The sequence below is a fragment of the Abramis brama genome (genome assembly GCF_963993115.1).
Source record: "Abramis brama genome assembly, chromosome: 4".
In the NCBI taxonomy this organism is placed as follows: Eukaryota; Metazoa; Chordata; class Actinopteri; order Cypriniformes; family Leuciscidae; genus Abramis; species Abramis brama.
In genome coordinates, this window is record NC_139966.1 from 57,192,377 (window position 1) to 57,210,672 (window position 18,296).

At 38.7% G+C, this 18,296-nt stretch overlaps 2 protein-coding genes across 2 annotated transcripts; both read right to left on the bottom strand.

The window, feature by feature from the left end:
* Positions 1–3: 3 nt before the first annotated feature.
* On the bottom strand, positions 4–6,765 carry lmod2b (leiomodin 2 (cardiac) b). The gene is made up of 3 exons (XM_084110982.1): positions 6,220–6,765; positions 3,324–4,733; positions 4–1,391 (listed from the first exon to the last, which is right to left on the bottom strand). The coding sequence occupies exons 1-3, from the start codon at positions 6,496–6,498 to the stop codon at positions 1,365–1,367; spliced, it is 1,716 nt and encodes a 571-aa protein (XP_083967108.1). The 5' UTR covers positions 6,499–6,765; the 3' UTR covers positions 4–1,364.
* Positions 6,766–7,970: 1,205 nt separating this feature from the next.
* On the bottom strand, positions 7,971–16,481 carry asb15b (ankyrin repeat and SOCS box containing 15b). Its single transcript, XM_084110981.1, has 9 exons — positions 16,175–16,481; positions 16,044–16,099; positions 15,823–15,954; positions 14,740–14,898; positions 13,289–13,534; positions 11,990–12,161; positions 9,554–10,115; positions 8,327–8,480; positions 7,971–8,242 (listed from the first exon to the last, which is right to left on the bottom strand). Exons 1-9 carry the CDS (start codon positions 16,276–16,278, stop codon positions 8,073–8,075), a joined length of 1,755 nt encoding a protein of 584 aa, XP_083967107.1. The 5' UTR covers positions 16,279–16,481; the 3' UTR covers positions 7,971–8,072.
* Between the last annotated feature and the right edge of the window lie 1,815 nt (positions 16,482–18,296).

Sequence of the window (18,296 nt, forward strand, 5' to 3'; positions counted from 1 at the left end):
TCATGTATTCGGTGGTTTTTATTCAATTCTCTTATACAGTAAATGTGACTAAAACATTAAAATCCAGTTTCCCAGTAGGTGATTTAAATTCACTCAATCAAGGACATTTTTTGAAAGTTAGTCGTTGTATGTTGTTTAAACCCACAGCCTGATCTGGTATTCCTGGAGTTTAGCCAGACAGCTGATTGCATATGACATTTTGTTTTGTTCTGTTTTTAGAGCGCTAAAGTTATTTGGCAGACATTTAAGAATAAAAATCAACTGTCATACAAAATTTTACAGGGTTTTAGCTTGTGCAAACGTCCGTTCAGGTAACTTTTACCTGCAAATTATGTAAAGAGAGTGTTCTCCAAGCAGACAAAATTGGAGTAAAAATGTTTTAATATCATAACCTGTTCAGCAGCTTTTATTTTTTCCCCTGTGTCTTATGTCATCAGAAGTTAGCCATGCTTTAAATGTCTGTTGCATGCTGTGATATGCATGGAAATGATGTTAGAAGTTGATTAAAGGGATTGTTCACCCAAAAATGAAATTACTCATGTCGTTCCAAATTTTCATTTTCGAAACTCAAATGAAGATCTTTTTGATGAAATCTGAGAGCTTTCTGTCCCTCCATTGACAGTCTACACAACGCAACTACCACTTTGGTGCTTCAAAACTGTACAGGTTTGGATGGAAGGACATCAGGGTGAGTAATAATGACAGGATTTTCATTTTTGGTGAACTAATCCTTTAATGATTGTTCTGTGGGAAAGTATGTGTCTTTAAGATACGTTCCTTCACTGCTGCTAAAAACATTTCTCTGTTCACGGTGAACAGCTGCGGAGTGGATTTAGTCCCCGGGAACTTTTCCAAAATACACAAACATACAAGGTCCGGATTAAGAGACTGTGATATTCATACAACCAATACTCTCCTGCTCCAGCAAAGAAATATTGGCCCTGCGTTTGCTTACGGAAGGCTAGTCTTCTGACCTCTGCTACTGTTTTGGTTAGTTCTGCTAGCAGAAATAATGATGCTCTTACTATTTTAGTCAATTATTGAATTGATGATTTTTTATCCTTTTAAACCAAGTCAGATATTTACATTTATACAGACATGAATCATGTTAAAAAACATTAACAAGGCAAAGTCGATTTTTTTTCATTTAAGAACAAGAAAGTACAATCACAACAACAGCACAAACTGCCTCAATGACTAAAAGTGATTAAAAAAAATGAATACAGTGCAAATATCCAGGTCATTCTCAATACAGAAAACCCTGTTATTTTAGAGATGAAACACAAAAGCACACAAGTGTCTGTGTTCGCAGATGATGCTCAGGAGGCCTTAAACCTGCTGTCCTCTTCTGTCTTAAAGCCTGGTTACTGGAGATACTGAGGAACCTCCACCTGCGAAGAATCAAAAGGTCAGATCCATCCAAATTTGTTCACAGCACAATTAGATTACCATGACCTTGTTTATTATATTTAGTGCTGGGCAATGATTAATTACATCCAAAATAAAAGTTTGTGTTTACATAATATATGTGTGTGTACTGTGTATAATTATTTTGTATATATAAATACGCACACATGCCTGTATATATATATTTTTTTTAAATGTGGTGTTATAAAATATTTATATATAAATTATGTATAAATAGGCTATAGCCTATATACACAGTATATAGATGCAAATATTTCTTAAACTGTAGCCTATATATTTATACATAATTTATATATAAATATTTTATAACACATTTTTATTAAATATATACAGGCATGTGTGTGTGTTTATATATACAAAATAAGTATACACAGTACACACATATATTATGTAAACACAGACTTTTATTTTGGATGCGATTAATCGCGATTAATTGTTGGCCAGCCCTTATATTCAATCAACAACAAAACCAAGGCAAGCGTTCTGTTTTTCATTCTTCTGTCTACTCAAACAGTTTTAATTTTCCACAGCACCAAGGCAACTGCCTTCTTATCGAGACGGGTAAATGGTTTCTATTCATAGCAGCAGTAAGTGTGAGGAATTTGTGAGGTCAGGGTGCTTGTCTGGGGATAACACCGAGTTTTCCACTGAACAGAAGTACGCTTGAGTTTTGTTCTCTGCCATTTTGTTCATTTCACCACATTTATTCTCATGTCATGGTCTGGGCTGTAACCACCATAGACACTGAGAGGGATAGAAGTCTGCCCCAATAATTAGAAATATGTCCAAATTGTCCCCCCCAATATTTTAATATTCTTGATGTATCTCTGCTGCACTCATTAGACACCGTTCTGTTTTTGTTAGGTTGGCGCAATTTTTAGGCTGGTTTTCCTCAGTGGTCTAACAGCGCACGTCAAATCAAAGAAGGCTGGTCTTACTGTTCACTACTGAGTACTGAGTCATTAAGTGCGAATTCCAACGCGACACTTTAGTTTTTTAACAGTGAAAGAGTGTGTGATTAGTTGTAAATAGCTAAACATTTAATATTTTGCGATAGATAAATCGGGCACAGTTCAGATCGTCTAGTGTGAGTATTTTACGATAGAAATGTGGACCGTAATATCCAGTGATGCAAACTACTCAACTTTTTTTTTATGAAATTTTGCCGTTTTGAATTGAAAATATTCTATAATTTAGCCTACGTACGTGATTCATGTCATTCATTACAGAGTTTCACGAGACAAGGAACGTATTTTCGAAATAGTAGACATATGAATGAGAATGAATGTGCATATTTTTAACTTCTTTTACCGTTATCTTTTTCCTTATTCCCTTAAATCCCATTTAATTATTTAATGTAACACTTAATGTTAAGGTGACGTAATTACATGGTACTACATGTACTTACTATAGTAATAACAGTAAATTATGCATAATTACAAGTTACTTACCCTAATCCAAACCCTGACTGCAATTCTAAAGTAATGTTAATTAAGGTAATTAATATTACTCAGTAGGCTACTTAAGTAAAATGTAACTATCACCTTAAAATAAAGTGTAACCTTATTTAATTCCTATAAATAAATAAAACACCCCTAAAAAAACAAAAACGTTGGTCCCCCCCAGCGACAGTAATGGTGACACATTCTTTTAAAGAATGCATCTAATATAGTTTGGATTGCGACACGTCACCTGTTATAAGCAGGTGTGGCAACAATGACAGGTATGCTCACAAGAGTTGTTTGGGCTTAAAGGGAGTACTTAAATAAGACCTTTGTATTTGGCATAACTTCCTGTATAGAGTTTTACAAATCAGTCATTTGAGGTTCCCTTTCAGCTCGGATGCTGCCTAAGAAGACAACAAGAAAGCTTACTGTGTTTTGGGAGATACTCACCCTTCTGAGATTTTTGATGCTGCTTCCTTTGATTGCGTCCATGAGTTGATCATGAGCGCAGCGTAGAGGTGTGGACGGTCTGGAGTTCTCTCTGTCATTGATGGGTCTCAGTGCGTTCTTCAGTTCCTTTAATATGCTGTTAGTCTCTGTTTGCTTTGCAGTGCCATTTTTGCCCTTTTTGGATTTGGATTTGGTGGGCCCATGCTGCTGCTTCTTGGAGGTCTTCTCTTGCCGTTTGATGACCTCTGCGATCATTCTGGAGGGAGATTTCTTTTCTGGGATGGAGGCTTTGGGTGGAGGTGGTGGTGGAGGAGGAGGAGGAGGTGGTGGTGGTGGAGGAGCGTTCCTCTTTGCCATGTCAATGTGTGGTAGCTTCGGAGATGACCATGGTGAACTCCGAGGAGAGCCGTAAGGAGAAGAGTTGGTCGTGCTCTTCTGAAGCGCAACCGTTCTTGGGTTTGTGGGAGTCGCTGCAACTCCTTGCTGTTGACGCATCTCCTGCATTCTCTTCTGTCTTTGGAGGTCTTGGTTGCGGGTGAGAATGGTCGTCATGCTTATACGAGGGCCTGGAAGATCGAACTGGTATCCCAACTTTAACAGAGTGTTATTAGCCCTCAGTAACTTCACAATCTCCATTTCCACCTGACCTCCACAAATGTGCCGTTGGTTGTGAAATCGCATTTCTGTAAGTTTACAGTTTCGTGTGAGGGCTTGCACTAGTGCCATGATACCCTTCCCTGTAATAAAGTTGGATTCAATGTTAAGATTCGTGATGTTGCTGTTTTCTCTCAGCATCTTGGCAATGGCAAAAGCCACCTGGTCATCTGCGTGTGTGTTGGCAAGACTAAAGAAACGTACATGTGTGTTAGATCCTAAGGCCTCTGCAAATCGCATAAGAGTGTCTTGGGAGATATTGTCAATGTTGTTGAGGTTGACTTCGGTGGTATCTGGGTCATTGTTGAGGATCTTTTCCAGAACCTCGTCCACCACAGTGGGGTTTCCTGACATGCGACTCGGCTCCTGAACTTGGACTTTTGTTTCGCCTATCAGTGGATAGTGTCGTCTTTCAGGCTCTGCCATTCTGAGATTGGACTGACCATTGGAAGACCAACACTGCTGTGGTTGAGTAGTACAATCTAGTGACTGTGCTATTTTAGGACTGTTGTCTTCATTTTCTTCTTCCTCATCTTCTTCTTCTTCCACCTCCTCCTCTTCTTCCTCTTCCACTTCCTCCTCTTCTTCTGTCACTGGTTCATCCGGTTCACTTTCCTCTTCTTCCTTTTCCTCTTCATCATCCCGATATTTCTGTGCATCTTTCTCATTTTCGTCAGCCTCGTCTTTTTCATCCCCAGATTCTCCAGTGTCACTCTCAGTTAAACCTTCTTCCTCTTCTCTGCCGTCTTCGTCTTTCTGGAATTGAAAAGGTCATTTTTAGAAAAGCATTGATCCTGGTGCAGAACTTGAGTCCCAGACCCATGGTGTCCCTTCCCCTTTCAAATCATTCCTTTTCCCGGATTATAGAGACATGTACATTTTTGGGGATATTTTATCAAATCTTTGCCAAATGGCGACTGCTATTCAACAATTCAGATCAAAATCCTTAAATATAGCATCCTTTAGTTTTTACCCAACACTCTCATGCAAAAATTAGGGATACAAGGATTAGGCTGGTCACTTTGTACACTTCTTTATTTTCCCCTAAAGTGTAAGGGTTGGGGTTCTAGTAGTACCATAATATAGCAGGGGTGTACCGGTACATGTATTCGTATGGATGTCACAGTTCAGTGCATACATTCAGACACCGAATACAGTCAGTCACATGCGAATCACACTCTAATCCTGAAGGGGGCGCGTGCGGTAATGCAACACTGTTTGCTAACTGCCGCAACACTGTTTGCTAACTGCCACAACAGGGAAAAGAGCAGAGGAAGAAGAGACGATCTATGCACCAACCCAAAACAAGTTCAAATGGCACGCAAGAGTTTGCTAGTAGTTGAGTTTCGATTAATTTTTGTGCCGCGCTCCAAAGACTTCACGGAAAGAAAACAGTTACAGCAAAAAAAGGGTATCCTGTTTTTTTTTCTTTATTTAACAAAAATCTTTTTTTTTATTTTTTTATTTTTTATTGTGAGTGTAATGGCCTGGAAATGGGCTGTCTCCTCATGGAAAGGTGAAGCAGGCTCCGATGTAGATGCCACTTTTTCTCCTTCTCGCTCATCTTTCCGTGACTTCGTGAAAAAGTGTAATATTGAACTTTGTGCATACGCCATTGTCAACGCATGTTAATGAACTCTCACGCGCAAAGAAAATGGCATCGTAGGCGAATCAAACGTTAATTCAATTCAATTCACATTTATTTGTATAGCGCTTTTCACAATAAACATCATTTCAAAGCAGCTTTATAGAAAGAGTCCACATTAGAGTGATCTGTTATCAGAGGTAACTGTCTTAGTTATGTATTTCAGAAATGTACACATTCAAATCACAGTTAGCTAAAAATGTATTAATTTAAACAATGTAATAATTTAAGGCAGAAACAATGAGCTCATTGAAGTAATGAATACTTGTTTAAGAAATTATGACATATTGAAAATTGTTGCATTGATGTATGTTAATCAAACCAATAAGTTTGAAAACAGCCACTGCATTTTCTAAATGTAAATGTACCAAACTTGCATCGAACCGTGACCCCAAAATCGAGGTACGTACCGAACCGTGACGTCTGTGTACCGTTACACCCCTATAATATAGTACATTTTACAACCTTAAGGGTGCATATTACTACACTAAGGTACCAAAATGTACCCTATAGGGATAAATAAGGTACACATTTTTACCTTTTGAGGGTGACGAGCTGTTGTACCCCTGTTAGTGTTTGAGGTTGTGGATCACTGACCTCTCTAGGGCTTGTGGAGCCGGTCCTCTCCTCCTCCAACAGTTTCCGTGTCTCATTTTCCCAGTATTTCATCAGAGCTTCCCTGCTGAATGTTCCAGTGGGAGTCTTGGCTGTCTGATCTCTCTGTCGCAGTCCGATGGGAAGATTGTCGTCTGGGTCAATATCGGCCAACTCCTTCTCCAGCTCCTGTAGTTCCTCAGCAGTCAACGAGGCCAGCAACTCATCTTCATCCAAATCCTCGTACTTACTCAGTTCCCGTCGGTAGCCAAATGTACTCATGGCCTCTTGCTAGTCTGTTTGAAGTCTGAAAGTCCTGGTTTTGTCTCAGTATTGGGACATCAGATCTTTCCGAGTGGTCTGGGATCTGGGATGGTGTGAGTGGTGCGATTGAGTGCGAGCGCTCGTCTACTGTGGCGGGCAGCTGGAGGGGTCTTAAACAAAGCCCCAGCCCATGATGTCGTTGCTTTTTTGGGAGGCAGGAGTCAATCTGACAGAGCTGGAAAAAGCATGTGAGCTCACAACATGGCCACAGCGAGGCCTGTCAGTAAATGCTGACTGCATTGTTCATGTCCAAAATAAGCAGATAGACTCTGAGGAGATGGCTTAGAGAGAAATGGCAATGTCCTTATAATAGCGAGTCGTTTTTTCCAGTGTACTTGAATTTGAAACGCTTAAAGGAGTAAAACCTATTCTGAATGGTTCTGCGTTAAATGAAATCTCAATTACTGTTTAAGTAGCCTAATTATGCTAAATTTGACCATTATAAGGTACCATTTTTGTGTTGAATTGGACTACCCAGAATACGCTTTAAGTGTTTTTAGCTTTTTCATATGTGCCAAAAAAAACACGTCAAGCTGAAGTACCACGTCACAAGCTAATAGTGAGGGGCAGATTATCCCAAGAACTGTTATCAGCCTGGCATGAACCATTGTGAGGATTTAAAAAAATCCTCTTCTCTCTTAGCCTTTTACTGGGTTTGTCTCGCTTTTGATGTCATAATCAGGATTAAAATTTGCTTTATTACTGCATTCATCACAGCATACGTCATACTATTAAATCCTCAGCTTGACTAAAAAGTAGTGAATCTGGAAAGAGGCTAAAGGTTAATAAAGGTGTAGATATGAATGGATTTTGAAGGCCATAAGCCCTGTGTGTGTGTGTAATGATCAGATTTGGACTGAGTGTGAGCGCTCAGATAAGCTGTTTGTTGTCCCATAGGATCCGAACATCATCGAAAGGCTAAGATCTGTGTTTATGGCAGGAACACAATGTCTGCTGCATCTCTGGAGCCGCCGACCGGCGTTGACAGCGCAGGAATGTTGTTGCTCCGATAACAAGGATCTCTAGCAACAACAGCTTCCGTAAAATCCTCAGTGTTTTTGGATTAGGGCCAGTATGAATGTTGATGAAATTTGAAATGTATGCCAAATTCTTATGGTTTAAGAAAAATAATGCAATTTTTAGCATGTGATTTAAAAATCCAATGTCAGTTACCGTTAAACTGTTTCCAGAGTAAGTGGTGTATTTAACGTTGCACATATTTACTCTCTGCTGACTGTTAAGAGTAAATCATGTCCAGGTCAAATTTCACTCCAAAAACAAAGGTGCATAATTTGCGTAAAATAAATTATGCCTATAATTAGAAAAAGAAAACCATTTTAATTGTAAAATCAAACACATTCTCATTACTATATTTATTTATTTATTATTATGGTTTCAGGTTGAAATTTGACCTGCACATGCTCTCATCTTTTGTAAACAATGAAATGATACAATCACAATGATATTGTTTTGAAACAAACTGATAAATAAAACAAATTGGAATAAAATACATAAACATATATATACTATATCTAGTATTCATCCATTCGCCCATAGACATCATATTCTTTGTAGAGCAGGAAGTTCTTCAGTGTCGGGGGGAAAGTAACGGTGCTCATGAACTCTGGGTCATTCAGTCTTCTCAGTGTCATAAGTCTCCTGATAACCAACCTGGCCTGGTGTTTCAGAGGCTGTGGGTTCCCTAGCACCAAACAAACATTAAGAAATAGTTATCTTTTGTTTCATACAGGTTTGTAAAGACATGAATGGTGAACAGAAGTCTTACTGAGGCAGTCACAGATGTTGGGCCACTCCTCCTGTTTCTCCAGAATGCATTGCAGTTTAGAGCAGATCTGCACGTGATTCACGTAATCCAGGAGTGTTTGCACCACCTTCCCAGCCAAGTGCGCCATCCACGACACGCTAATGAACTCGCAAAACTTGAAAACACAGGACAGAGTGCATAATTAGGCCACATGTAAATACAGAAAATTAATATTTGGGGGAATTCACTAAGGATGAATTGCAACCTCTTGTTGCAGTGATCACAATAAGATGCAATAATGCACATCTCTTTAAAAAAAAAAATGAAACAATGCATTCTATAATACAATGCATGCTGACGTAGTGCTATTTTAGTGAATCCAGATCATTGGTTTCTAGACCCCAAATATGATGCTTACAGTCACTTTGCTCTTGATATGACTTCACTTAGCGTGTGTTCACACTTAGTTTGGTTTGTTTGGTCCGGACTAAAAACACCCATTTCGTCCTAGTCTGCTTAGCATTCACATTGGCATTTTAACACCGAACCTATAAAGGCAAAGGGATACGTTCGCAACCTGATTGGTTAGCTTTTATGATGTATATTTCACGATGGAACTTATCGAGCATCCAGAACAATGATGTGTTCTGGGCTAAATGTGCCCAGTATGCGCATTATGCATTATGCGTAGCCTAAATATGATGGTATTTTGGTCGCATCTTGTGACGGCATGTCTTGTTTTTGTTTCGTTTACATGTGTTCATTACGTCTTGCGTTTATATTTTATTCGAACCGCACCAGAGTTTGTTTGGAAGTGGATCGAGACTCATCTTTTCAGCGGTACGGTCTCGGTCCGCTTGTTGGATGACAGCGTTCACACTTATTAAAATGAACCGCACTAGCAGAGCAAATCGCACCAGAGTTCGTTTTAATCCAACCAAACATGCCAAGTGTGAACACACCCTAAGAATAAATTGCAACCTAATGTTGCATTGATCACAATAAAATGCACATAAACATCTTTTTTCCTTCTAAGTAACAGTGCAAAATTAATTGCAGCAATGCATTCTATAATAAACCTAATTTACGCAGATATGAGGTGTTTTAAATGGCTTTACCAGCACAAGTGCGTCTGGATAAGCTGGTTTTCAGGTGGTTAGTGAGTAAGACGCAGGTTTTGATGCATGCATAAGTGGTGCAGTTGTTTAGTGCATCCATTGCTTTCTAGCCCCCAAACATGATGCTTACGGTCACTTTGTTTGTGATGCTCTTGGTTTGGCATGTCCGGCTGTGAAACTCTCTCCATGTGTATGTCATTACAGAACTGTCATGATGACACTCGAAGCAGCTTTCTGCATTGTAACCATTGTTGAGGAGCAGACGCAGCATCATTTCATCTTTGAGGCAGTATTGCAGCGCCGTGGGAAATACAGTGTCATTGACGAGAGAGAAGACGCAGTTGACGTTGGCTCCATAAGCGAGAAGCAGTCGCACCAGCTCGTGTTTCCCAGCTCTGACCGCCACCAGAAGACCGTGCAGAGGGTCCAGGTCCGGTTTGGCTCCTGCTTTCAGAAGCATCTCAGTGCAGGTGACGTCTCCATTACAGATGGCGAAGTACAGTGGGGTCTTCCTCATGTCACCGTAGTTTTCTGAAATATGGCAGCCTAAGATTGAGTTGACGTCAAAGTTGTTTTTGATGAGCAGCTCGAGACAGTCAGCGTGGCCTCCGTCCGCCGCAGAATGAACCGGACTCATGCCAGACAGACGAATGGCCCTGCTAGTGGTGATGGGAATGAAGGTCCTCAAAGCCCTGTTAGTTTAAAGAGACACAGGGTTTGAAGTTAACACCCGCCAACCGCGGGTAAAAATCAACTGTCGCTGTCAAATCACTAGGCAATTTGGTGTGTTAGCTACCTATGTTATTCACTTTGCTGGGAAGGTTCGCGTAAGCCAAATCTGCGCAGATTTAGCGCAAATACTTAACTCCTGGGTCATCATGATAATATTAAATACAGAGTAATGCGCAGAATCTGGTCATATCTGGCTTGCTTGAACATACGCAACAAATAACAGTGCGCTTGTTCATTTGCATTGAAGTAAAAGCAGAGATTAAAAAGCATTTGCTTAACAGAAAAGACAATGTTATTTTCCGACATCCTATGTATATATATATATATATATATATATATATATATATATATATATATATATATATATATATATATATATGTATGTGTGTGTGTGTGTGTATATACACTCACCTAAAGGATTATTAGGAACACCTGTTCAATTTCTCATTAATGCAATTATCTAATCAACCAATCACATGGCAGTTGCTTCAATGCATTTAGGGGTGTGGTCCTGGTCAAGACAATCTCCTGAACTCCAAACTGAATGTCAGAATGGGAAAGAAAGGTGATTTAAGCAATTTTGAGCGTGGCATGGTTGTTGGTGCCAGACGGGCCGGTCTGAGTATTTCACAATCTGCTCAGTTACTGGGATTTTCACGCACAACCATTTCTAGGGTTTACAAAGAATGGTGTGAAAAGGGAAAAACGTCCAGTATGCGGCAGTCCTGTGGGCGAAAATGCCTTGTTGATGCTAGAGGTCAGAGGAGAATGGGCCGACTGATTCAAGCTGATAGAAGAGCAACTTTGACTGAAATAACCACTCGTTACAACCGAGGTATGCAGCAAAGCATTTGTGAAGCCACAACACGCACAAGCTTGAGGCGGATGGGCTACAACAGCAGAAGACCCCACCGGGTACCACTCATCACCACTACAAATAGGAAAAAGAGGCTACAATTTGCACGAGCTCACCAAAATTGGACAGTTGAAGACTGGAAAAATGTTGCCTGGTCTGTTGAGTCTCGATTTCTGTTGAGACATTCAGATGGTAGAGTCAGAATTTGGCGTAAACAGAATGAGAACATGGATCCATCATGCCTTGTTACCACTGTGCAGGCTGGTGGTGGTGGTGTAATGGTGTGGGGGATGTTTTCTTGGCACACTTTAGGCCCCTTAGTGCCAATTGGGCATCGTTTAAATGCCACGGCCTACCTGAGCATTGTTTCTGACCATGTCCATCCCTTTATGACCACCATGTACCCATCCTCTGATGGCTACTTCCAGCAGGATAATGCACCATGTCACAAAGCTCGAATCATTTCAAATTGGTTTCTTGAACATGACAATGAGTTCACTGTACTAAAATGGCCCCCACAGTCACCAGATCTCAACCCAATAGAGCATCTTTGGGATGTGGTGGAACGGGAGCTTCGTGCCCTGGATGTGCATCCCACAAATCTCCATCAACTGCAAGATGCTATCCTATCAATATGGGCCAACATTTCTAAAGAATGCTTTCAGCACCTTGTTGAATCAATGCCACGTAGAATTAAGGCAGTTCTGGAGGCGAAAGGGGGTCAAACACAGTATTAGTATGGTGTTCCTAATAATCCTTTAGGTGAATATATATATATATAAAAAGCTGTGACGTAGTTAATCTGGTTTATTTCTAATTTTTTTTGGCTAGTAGAAGTTCTGAATGGCCGGTAACTTAAACATTTTGTAGCCAAATTGGCCGGTGAGTGAAAAAGTTAATTTCAAACCCTGGAGACACAGATGTTTTTATCATGGCAGACATGTTGAAGTTTGTGAGATTGATTCGGCATGCTCTCACAGGTAGTGCCCTTCATAGGCTGCACGGTGAATTGGCAGTTGAGAGCAAAGACTGGCTACATTAGGACTGGCACCGTGTTGTAAGAGCAGATTAATACAGTCCAGGTTCCCAGAGCCCGCGGCGTCATATAACACACTGTCTCCGTTTGAAGCTTGTGTGGTGGCGTCGCCTCCTAGAGGAGAAAGCAAATGCATTCATTTATGGGGGAATCAATCTGCAAATGACTTATTGTTGTCTCTGCATGATAAGAGAAATCATTTTATCAATGCAAAAAACTTATTGTTTAACTAGGTAGCACTTTAGGTTACACTTTATTTGGTAACACTTTATTTTACAGTGTCCTTGTTACATGTTACATGTACTTACCATAGTAATAACAGTAAATTATGCATAATTACATGCAACTAACCCTCAACCAAACCCTAATCCTACCCTAACCCTATAGTAAGTACATAGTTGCTTAATATTACTCTGTATTTAAATGTATAATTACACTGTAACAATGACTCCTTAAAATAAAGTGTAACCCTTTATTTTAAGGTGTCATTATTACAGTGTAATTATATATTTAAGTACTGAGTAATATTAATTAACAACATGTACTTATAGGTTAGGATAGGATTAGGATTTGGTTAAGGGGTTAGTTGTTATTACTATGGTAAGTACATACGTAAAAAGTGTCACTGCACATTATTTTACAGTCCTGTTCCTCGTATGTACTTATAGCAATTATAATAACTTGGTCATAATTAGATACTAGCCCTGAACCAACACCTTAATCTAACCTTACCAGTACTTTCTTATGTAACTACACTGTAAGTACACGTACTGTAAAATAAAGTGTAACCCACTGTTTTATACATTGTGAGACCCTTTTTTACTAAAATATTACTGATAAAATAATCTTTTCAGCAAACATATCATGTATGTTTTCTGTCCGCGGTTTGGAATCAGAATTAGCTATGCCAGATTTGCGAATGAATCACTCTTTTGAACTAATCAGGAGAGTGATTCATTTTGCAAAAAGATTCATTCGGACAGTTCACTCGTGCATTGAAAATCTAAAATGTAGTGAACTAAAATTTACAGATTTTTTTTAGCTATTACTTAAACTAATTTACAAAGTGAGGCAACACTATTTCTAAGTTTGCACCAATGAATTGATAATTCACTGGATGATGATTAATTTGTTGAATCAGCTGTAAGTAACATTAAGTCTAATTGATTAATGCTCTTTATCATTTTAGTAAGCCTAGCACTTCAGGGACGGATGTGGAGTTGACTCGTGGTCAGACTCACCATGTTGGATGAGGATTGCCAGTATTTGGGGATGCCCGTACTCTGCAGCGACGCCCAGCGGTGTGACCCCGTGCCCGTCCCGTCCCATCACCTCCCCCCCGTGTCTCAGCAACAGCATCAGGACGTCCTCGCAGCCCACCTTCGCTGCCTCATGCATAACCGTCCACTTCTTCAAACACACCTGCTCCACGACGGCTCCTCCCGTTAGGAGTGCATGAACCATATCATAAGAGTTTGACCTCACGGCTGCAAAGGGAAACTCGGGATTATGATCCATAAGAAGTAACTAATGCAAAAGCAGAAACAGCAACATTATGCCACGTGTTCAGTATGCTTGTACAGATCCACAGTACACTTTCTTGCACAAGCCTGTGAGACTAATGTGAAGACTAGTTTATCTTATCCTATTATTGATATGTTATAAAGTTTCATTATATTTATTTAATATTTTAGGACATACAGACTTTTATCACACTTCCCATTTTTATGTCTGATGGTGACTAACTTTCTATTCCAGATCTAACAATAAAACAAACAAAAAATTCATACTTCCTTTTATTTAGGATGTAGCCACCAGACGAACTTTCGATATGATCTAACCTTCTAACAAACTTTGGACTCAGTGTAACCTTGGTCGAATGGAACTTTGAAAATGGACTCAATGTCCTGTTTATTTTGACTGTATTGTGAAATGATTGACTGGAATATTAACCCCTTACAATGTTTTTGATATTTTGCTGATTTCACTAACAAAGGGTAATGAAAGGGGGAGGAGGGGGGGGGGGGGTAGACGCTAGATTTAGGGAAAAATCCATTACAATAGATGGATGGATGGATGGATGGATGGATGGATGGATACTACATCAATAGATAGATAGATGGATGGATGGATGGATGGATACTACATCGATAGATGGATGGATAAATACTTATTTGCAGCTGTATCATACAAATAAATAGTTAAAAAATCATACATTGTGATTTCTGGACTTTTTTTTTTGATTATGTCTCTCACAGTGGACATGCACCTACGATGACAATTTCAGACCCCCCCATGATTTCCAAGTGGGAGAAATAGCAGGGTGTTCAAATACTTATTTTCCTCACTGTACTACATCAATAGATAGATAGTAGATAGATAGATAGATACTAGATAGATAGAAAAATCACTTTATTAATATTTGGGAATCACATTACATTTAAGAAAAGCTGCTTAATTGTCATGAAAATAATATTTACAATGCAAAAAATAGTAAAGATCCTAAAAACAAATCTATTTTGTTAATGCCAATTTTGTTGTTGTTGTTTGGATTTGGGGTGAAATTTTAAATTTCTTCACTTGGTAAAGTGAAATTATTTTTTAATTAATGTAGTCTAAAATGAAATCTGCTTAACTGCTTGTTAGAGAGCGAGACTTATTTGATGTCTCTTTTGTGTTATTTTGCTGTTACCCAGGAGAAGTGGAGTCTCATTCTTGCTGTTCGTGTTGTGTGGAGATGCTCCGTGTTGGAGAAGAACCTTCACGTTCTCCACACGTCCCGCTTGAGAAGCCAGAGTCAGAGCGGTGTCTCCATCGGCCGTCAGCTCCTCCATGCTCAGCTCATAGGAGGCTGTCCAGGACACGTGTATATAGAGGTACCACTGCTTTATTAGCTTATCACAATAATTGTTTGTACTTTAAAGGGATAGTTCACCCAAAAATGTAATTTACCCCATGATTTACTCACCCTCAAGTCATCCTAGGTGTATATGGCCAGTGAATGGCTGTATATTTTTTGAAGTCCATCAAAGTGCATCTATCCATGATAAAAGAGCTCCACACTGCTCTGGGGGGTTAATAAAGGCCTTCTGAAGCGAAGCGATGCGTTCGTGTAAGAAAAATATCCATATTTAAAACTTTATAGACTAAAATGACTAGCAGATGGCCTACATAAGTCGACTTACGCCAAAAGAGTAATACTTGACGGATGTATGACACAGGAGTAGCAAAAGCTTTGACGCTTCTCGTGATTCAAACAAACAGGGCTGGGCAACAAACTCAAGCTCCTCCCACATTTCCCTTCTTTAGACTTCTAATTCGTGACTGGTGTTTTGTTTTGCTCTATCCTCTGCGCTTCCACGTTCGTCATTACGTCGTGCGTCAAGGTCAAGTGTTACTCTTTCGCCATAAATTGATGAAAGTCTTCCGTCTGCGGGAAGCTAGTTATTTTAGTCGATAAAGTTTTAAATATGGATATTTTTCTCACACAAACGCATTGCTTCACTTCAGAAGGCCTTTTTTAACCCCCCAGAGCAGTGTGGAGCACTTTTATCATGGATAGATGCTCTTTGATGGACTTCAAAAAATATACAGCCATTCACTGCCATTATAAAGCTTTTTTTTCTTTTCTTTTTTTTAATATAACTCCGATTGTATTCGTCTGAAAGAAGAAAGTCATTTACACCTAGGATGGCTTGAGGGTGAGTAAATCATGGGGTAATTTTAATTTTTGGGTGAACTAACCCTTTAACACAGGCACATTGCATCTGCTCACCCAGAAGGACGAGGTCCAACACATGGGCATCCGGCTGGACAGACGCTCTGTGCATCGGAAGCCAACCTCTGCTGTCTCTTTCCTTAAAGGCATCGCTGTACTTGTGCAGTTTCCTTAATGCCAACACATCACCTGGATAATATTACGGCACATGCGGAATATCAAGCCGTTGTCTAATCAGAGCATTGATGATCAGATAAAAGGCCACACATATGAAGTACCTTGATATATAGCAGATAAAATCTTGAGGTTTTCATCACTGGCTGATTCTAAAGTGCTGCATGAGACAATTACATATGTTTGGAATATGTTTGAAATTAATAAATGCTGAGCATGTTTGTGCGTACTGTACCTTAGTGGTTCATTCAAAACAGACAAACTGCAAGCATCTTGGAGGCTCATTTGAATAGCAAACTCAATGAGCGGATCGTCATCCATTTGTTCCATGTAGTCCATAGTGTTTCAGAGGTCAGACACACAAACAAACTTCAGAGAACTTCAGTCATGCAGATGGATTATAAAACTCACGTGGATTTTGGTGTAACTCTGTTCTGAAAGTTTATGATAACCGATAATCAGAAGAAATGACATGCACCACGCAGCGCTGCGAGACACGACTGAGTTTGTTGTTGCATGTCCTGAAGGATATATTTAGTCCTGACCTGCTTTCTCTAGACACTTTGAGAATGCGGGTCACTTTGACACGACTAACCACACAAACACAGTGTTTAGTTTGCTTTCTTAAGCCTAGACAGAAGACATAAAATATATTAAAAACTGCACGTCTGATACTGTATAAATATTTATTACCTGAATGAGAATTATTTCATGATTCATGTTTTTTTTTTTGTTTTTTTTATGTAACTTTTTTTGTTATTGTTTTTTTGTAAGGTGTTGCCCACGTTTAGTTGTTGAATGATGTCTTGGAATAAATTAGACTGATTTATGTTAATGTGTGTTAATAGTTCTGGGACATGACATAAAAAATATGGGTAACACTTTACAATAAGGTTCATTAGTTAACTAACGTAGACTAACAATGATCAATACATTTGTTACAGCATGAATTAATCTTTGTTAATGTTAGTTAATAAAAATACAGCTGTTCATTGTTTGTTCATGTTAGTTCATAGTGCATTAACTAATGTAAACAAATACAACCTTTGATTTTAATTACATATTAGTAAATGTTGGAATTAATATGAACTGAGATTAATGAATGCTGAAGAAGTATTGTTCATTCTTAGTTAATGTTAACTAAGGTAGTTAACTGATGTTAACTAATGAACCTTGTTGAAAAGTGTTACCAAAATATGTAAGAAACCACTAAAATCATCTTATGGAATGGATTCGCTTTGTTACATTTTAATCATGGGGTCCTGAGTTCGAATCCCACTATTGTTTATATTAAATAGTATTTTTCTTTATTTATGTTGTCGCTAAACTAAAAAAAGATATTAACCGAACTGAACAAACTCAAACATCATTCATCGCTTGCCAGTCTTTGAGTTCTTGGTTCGAATCACAGTAAGAGCTTTAAAGTCTGGATCTTCATAAATAATGGACCAGGCTTACTTTAGTCTAGTTTAGATGAATAGTTTATCATATAAATAAAAACTCTCTGTCTTAGGAAATAAAACTTGTCAAACTAATCTTGGAGTTCTGAATTTGAATCTGCTGCTTGAAATTGTTGCTGTAGTCCGTGGCGGTTCTAGACCACAGTAACTGGGGGGGCCAGGCAGGGGCCACTTGTGCTTTTAGGGGGCACACCTTTAACATTCATCTTAACCTATTTTCAGTATTATTTCAAGTCATTTTTCACCATGTCATGCATGACTGCAATCTCTAGAAAAAGCTAATAAATTATATTAGCTAAGCTAATAAAACAATTTCAATTCAAATGAATGTTTCATTATGTTTAATTGTAGTGTGATATAATGATCAATAATAACACATTTTTAGCATCTAAGCACATCTAGGCACTTTTTTACACCTGGGGTGGGCGATATGGCAATAATATCATATCACAAATTTTTTTTTTTCAGGAAAATCACGATTGTTGGTTTTACTATTTTGCATGTGACTGAGCATTACAGCCAAACTAATGTCCCTATTTTAAAAACAAAGCCTTATAGGTAACAAAATATAGGTAACAAAATATAAAATAAAAAAGAATGGCAGACATTTAGGCCAAAGTAGCGAAGATAAAAATCTTTGTCACTATTTTCTTTGTTATTAAAAATTAAGAACAGAAATACATATTACACATACACAACTTAATATACAAATGAAATAAACAGTGCTTTATTTTTTCAGCTATAGGTGTATTTAACAGTAGAATTGAAGAAAGTAATTAAATGAACAAATATGAAAATAAAACACAACAGACTTAAAGCTCCAGTCAAGAGCAGTGAATGATTTCCTCTGTGTGTTTTGTTGTTTTATTAACATTAAAGGGATAGTTCTCCCCCCAA

What these genes read in the sequence shown, in the direction of transcription:
- asb15b (XM_084110981.1), bottom strand. Translation starts at nt 16,278, where the DNA reads ATGGACTACATGGAACAAATGGATGACGATCCGCTCATTGAGTTTGCT. An exon ending in GGCAATCCTCATCCAACATG is followed by an intron (nt 12,162 to 13,288) that starts GTGAGTCTGACC and finishes TTTCTCCTCTAG; the next exon opens with GAGGCGACGCCACCACACAA. An exon ending in GCATCACAAACAAAGTGACC is followed by an intron (nt 8,481 to 9,553) that starts GTAAGCATCATG and finishes TGTGTTTTCAAG; the next exon opens with TTTTGCGAGTTCATTAGCGT.
- lmod2b (XM_084110982.1), bottom strand. Translation starts at nt 6,498, where the DNA reads ATGAGTACATTTGGCTACCGACGGGAACTGAGTAAGTACGAGGATTTG. An exon ending in GCTCCACAAGCCCTAGAGAG is followed by an intron (nt 4,734 to 6,219) that starts GTCAGTGATCCA and finishes TTTCAATTCCAG; the next exon opens with AAAGACGAAGACGGCAGAGA. An exon ending in GCATCAAAAATCTCAGAAGG is followed by an intron (nt 1,392 to 3,323) that starts GTGAGTATCTCC and finishes GATTCTTCGCAG; the next exon opens with GTGGAGGTTCCTCAGTATCT.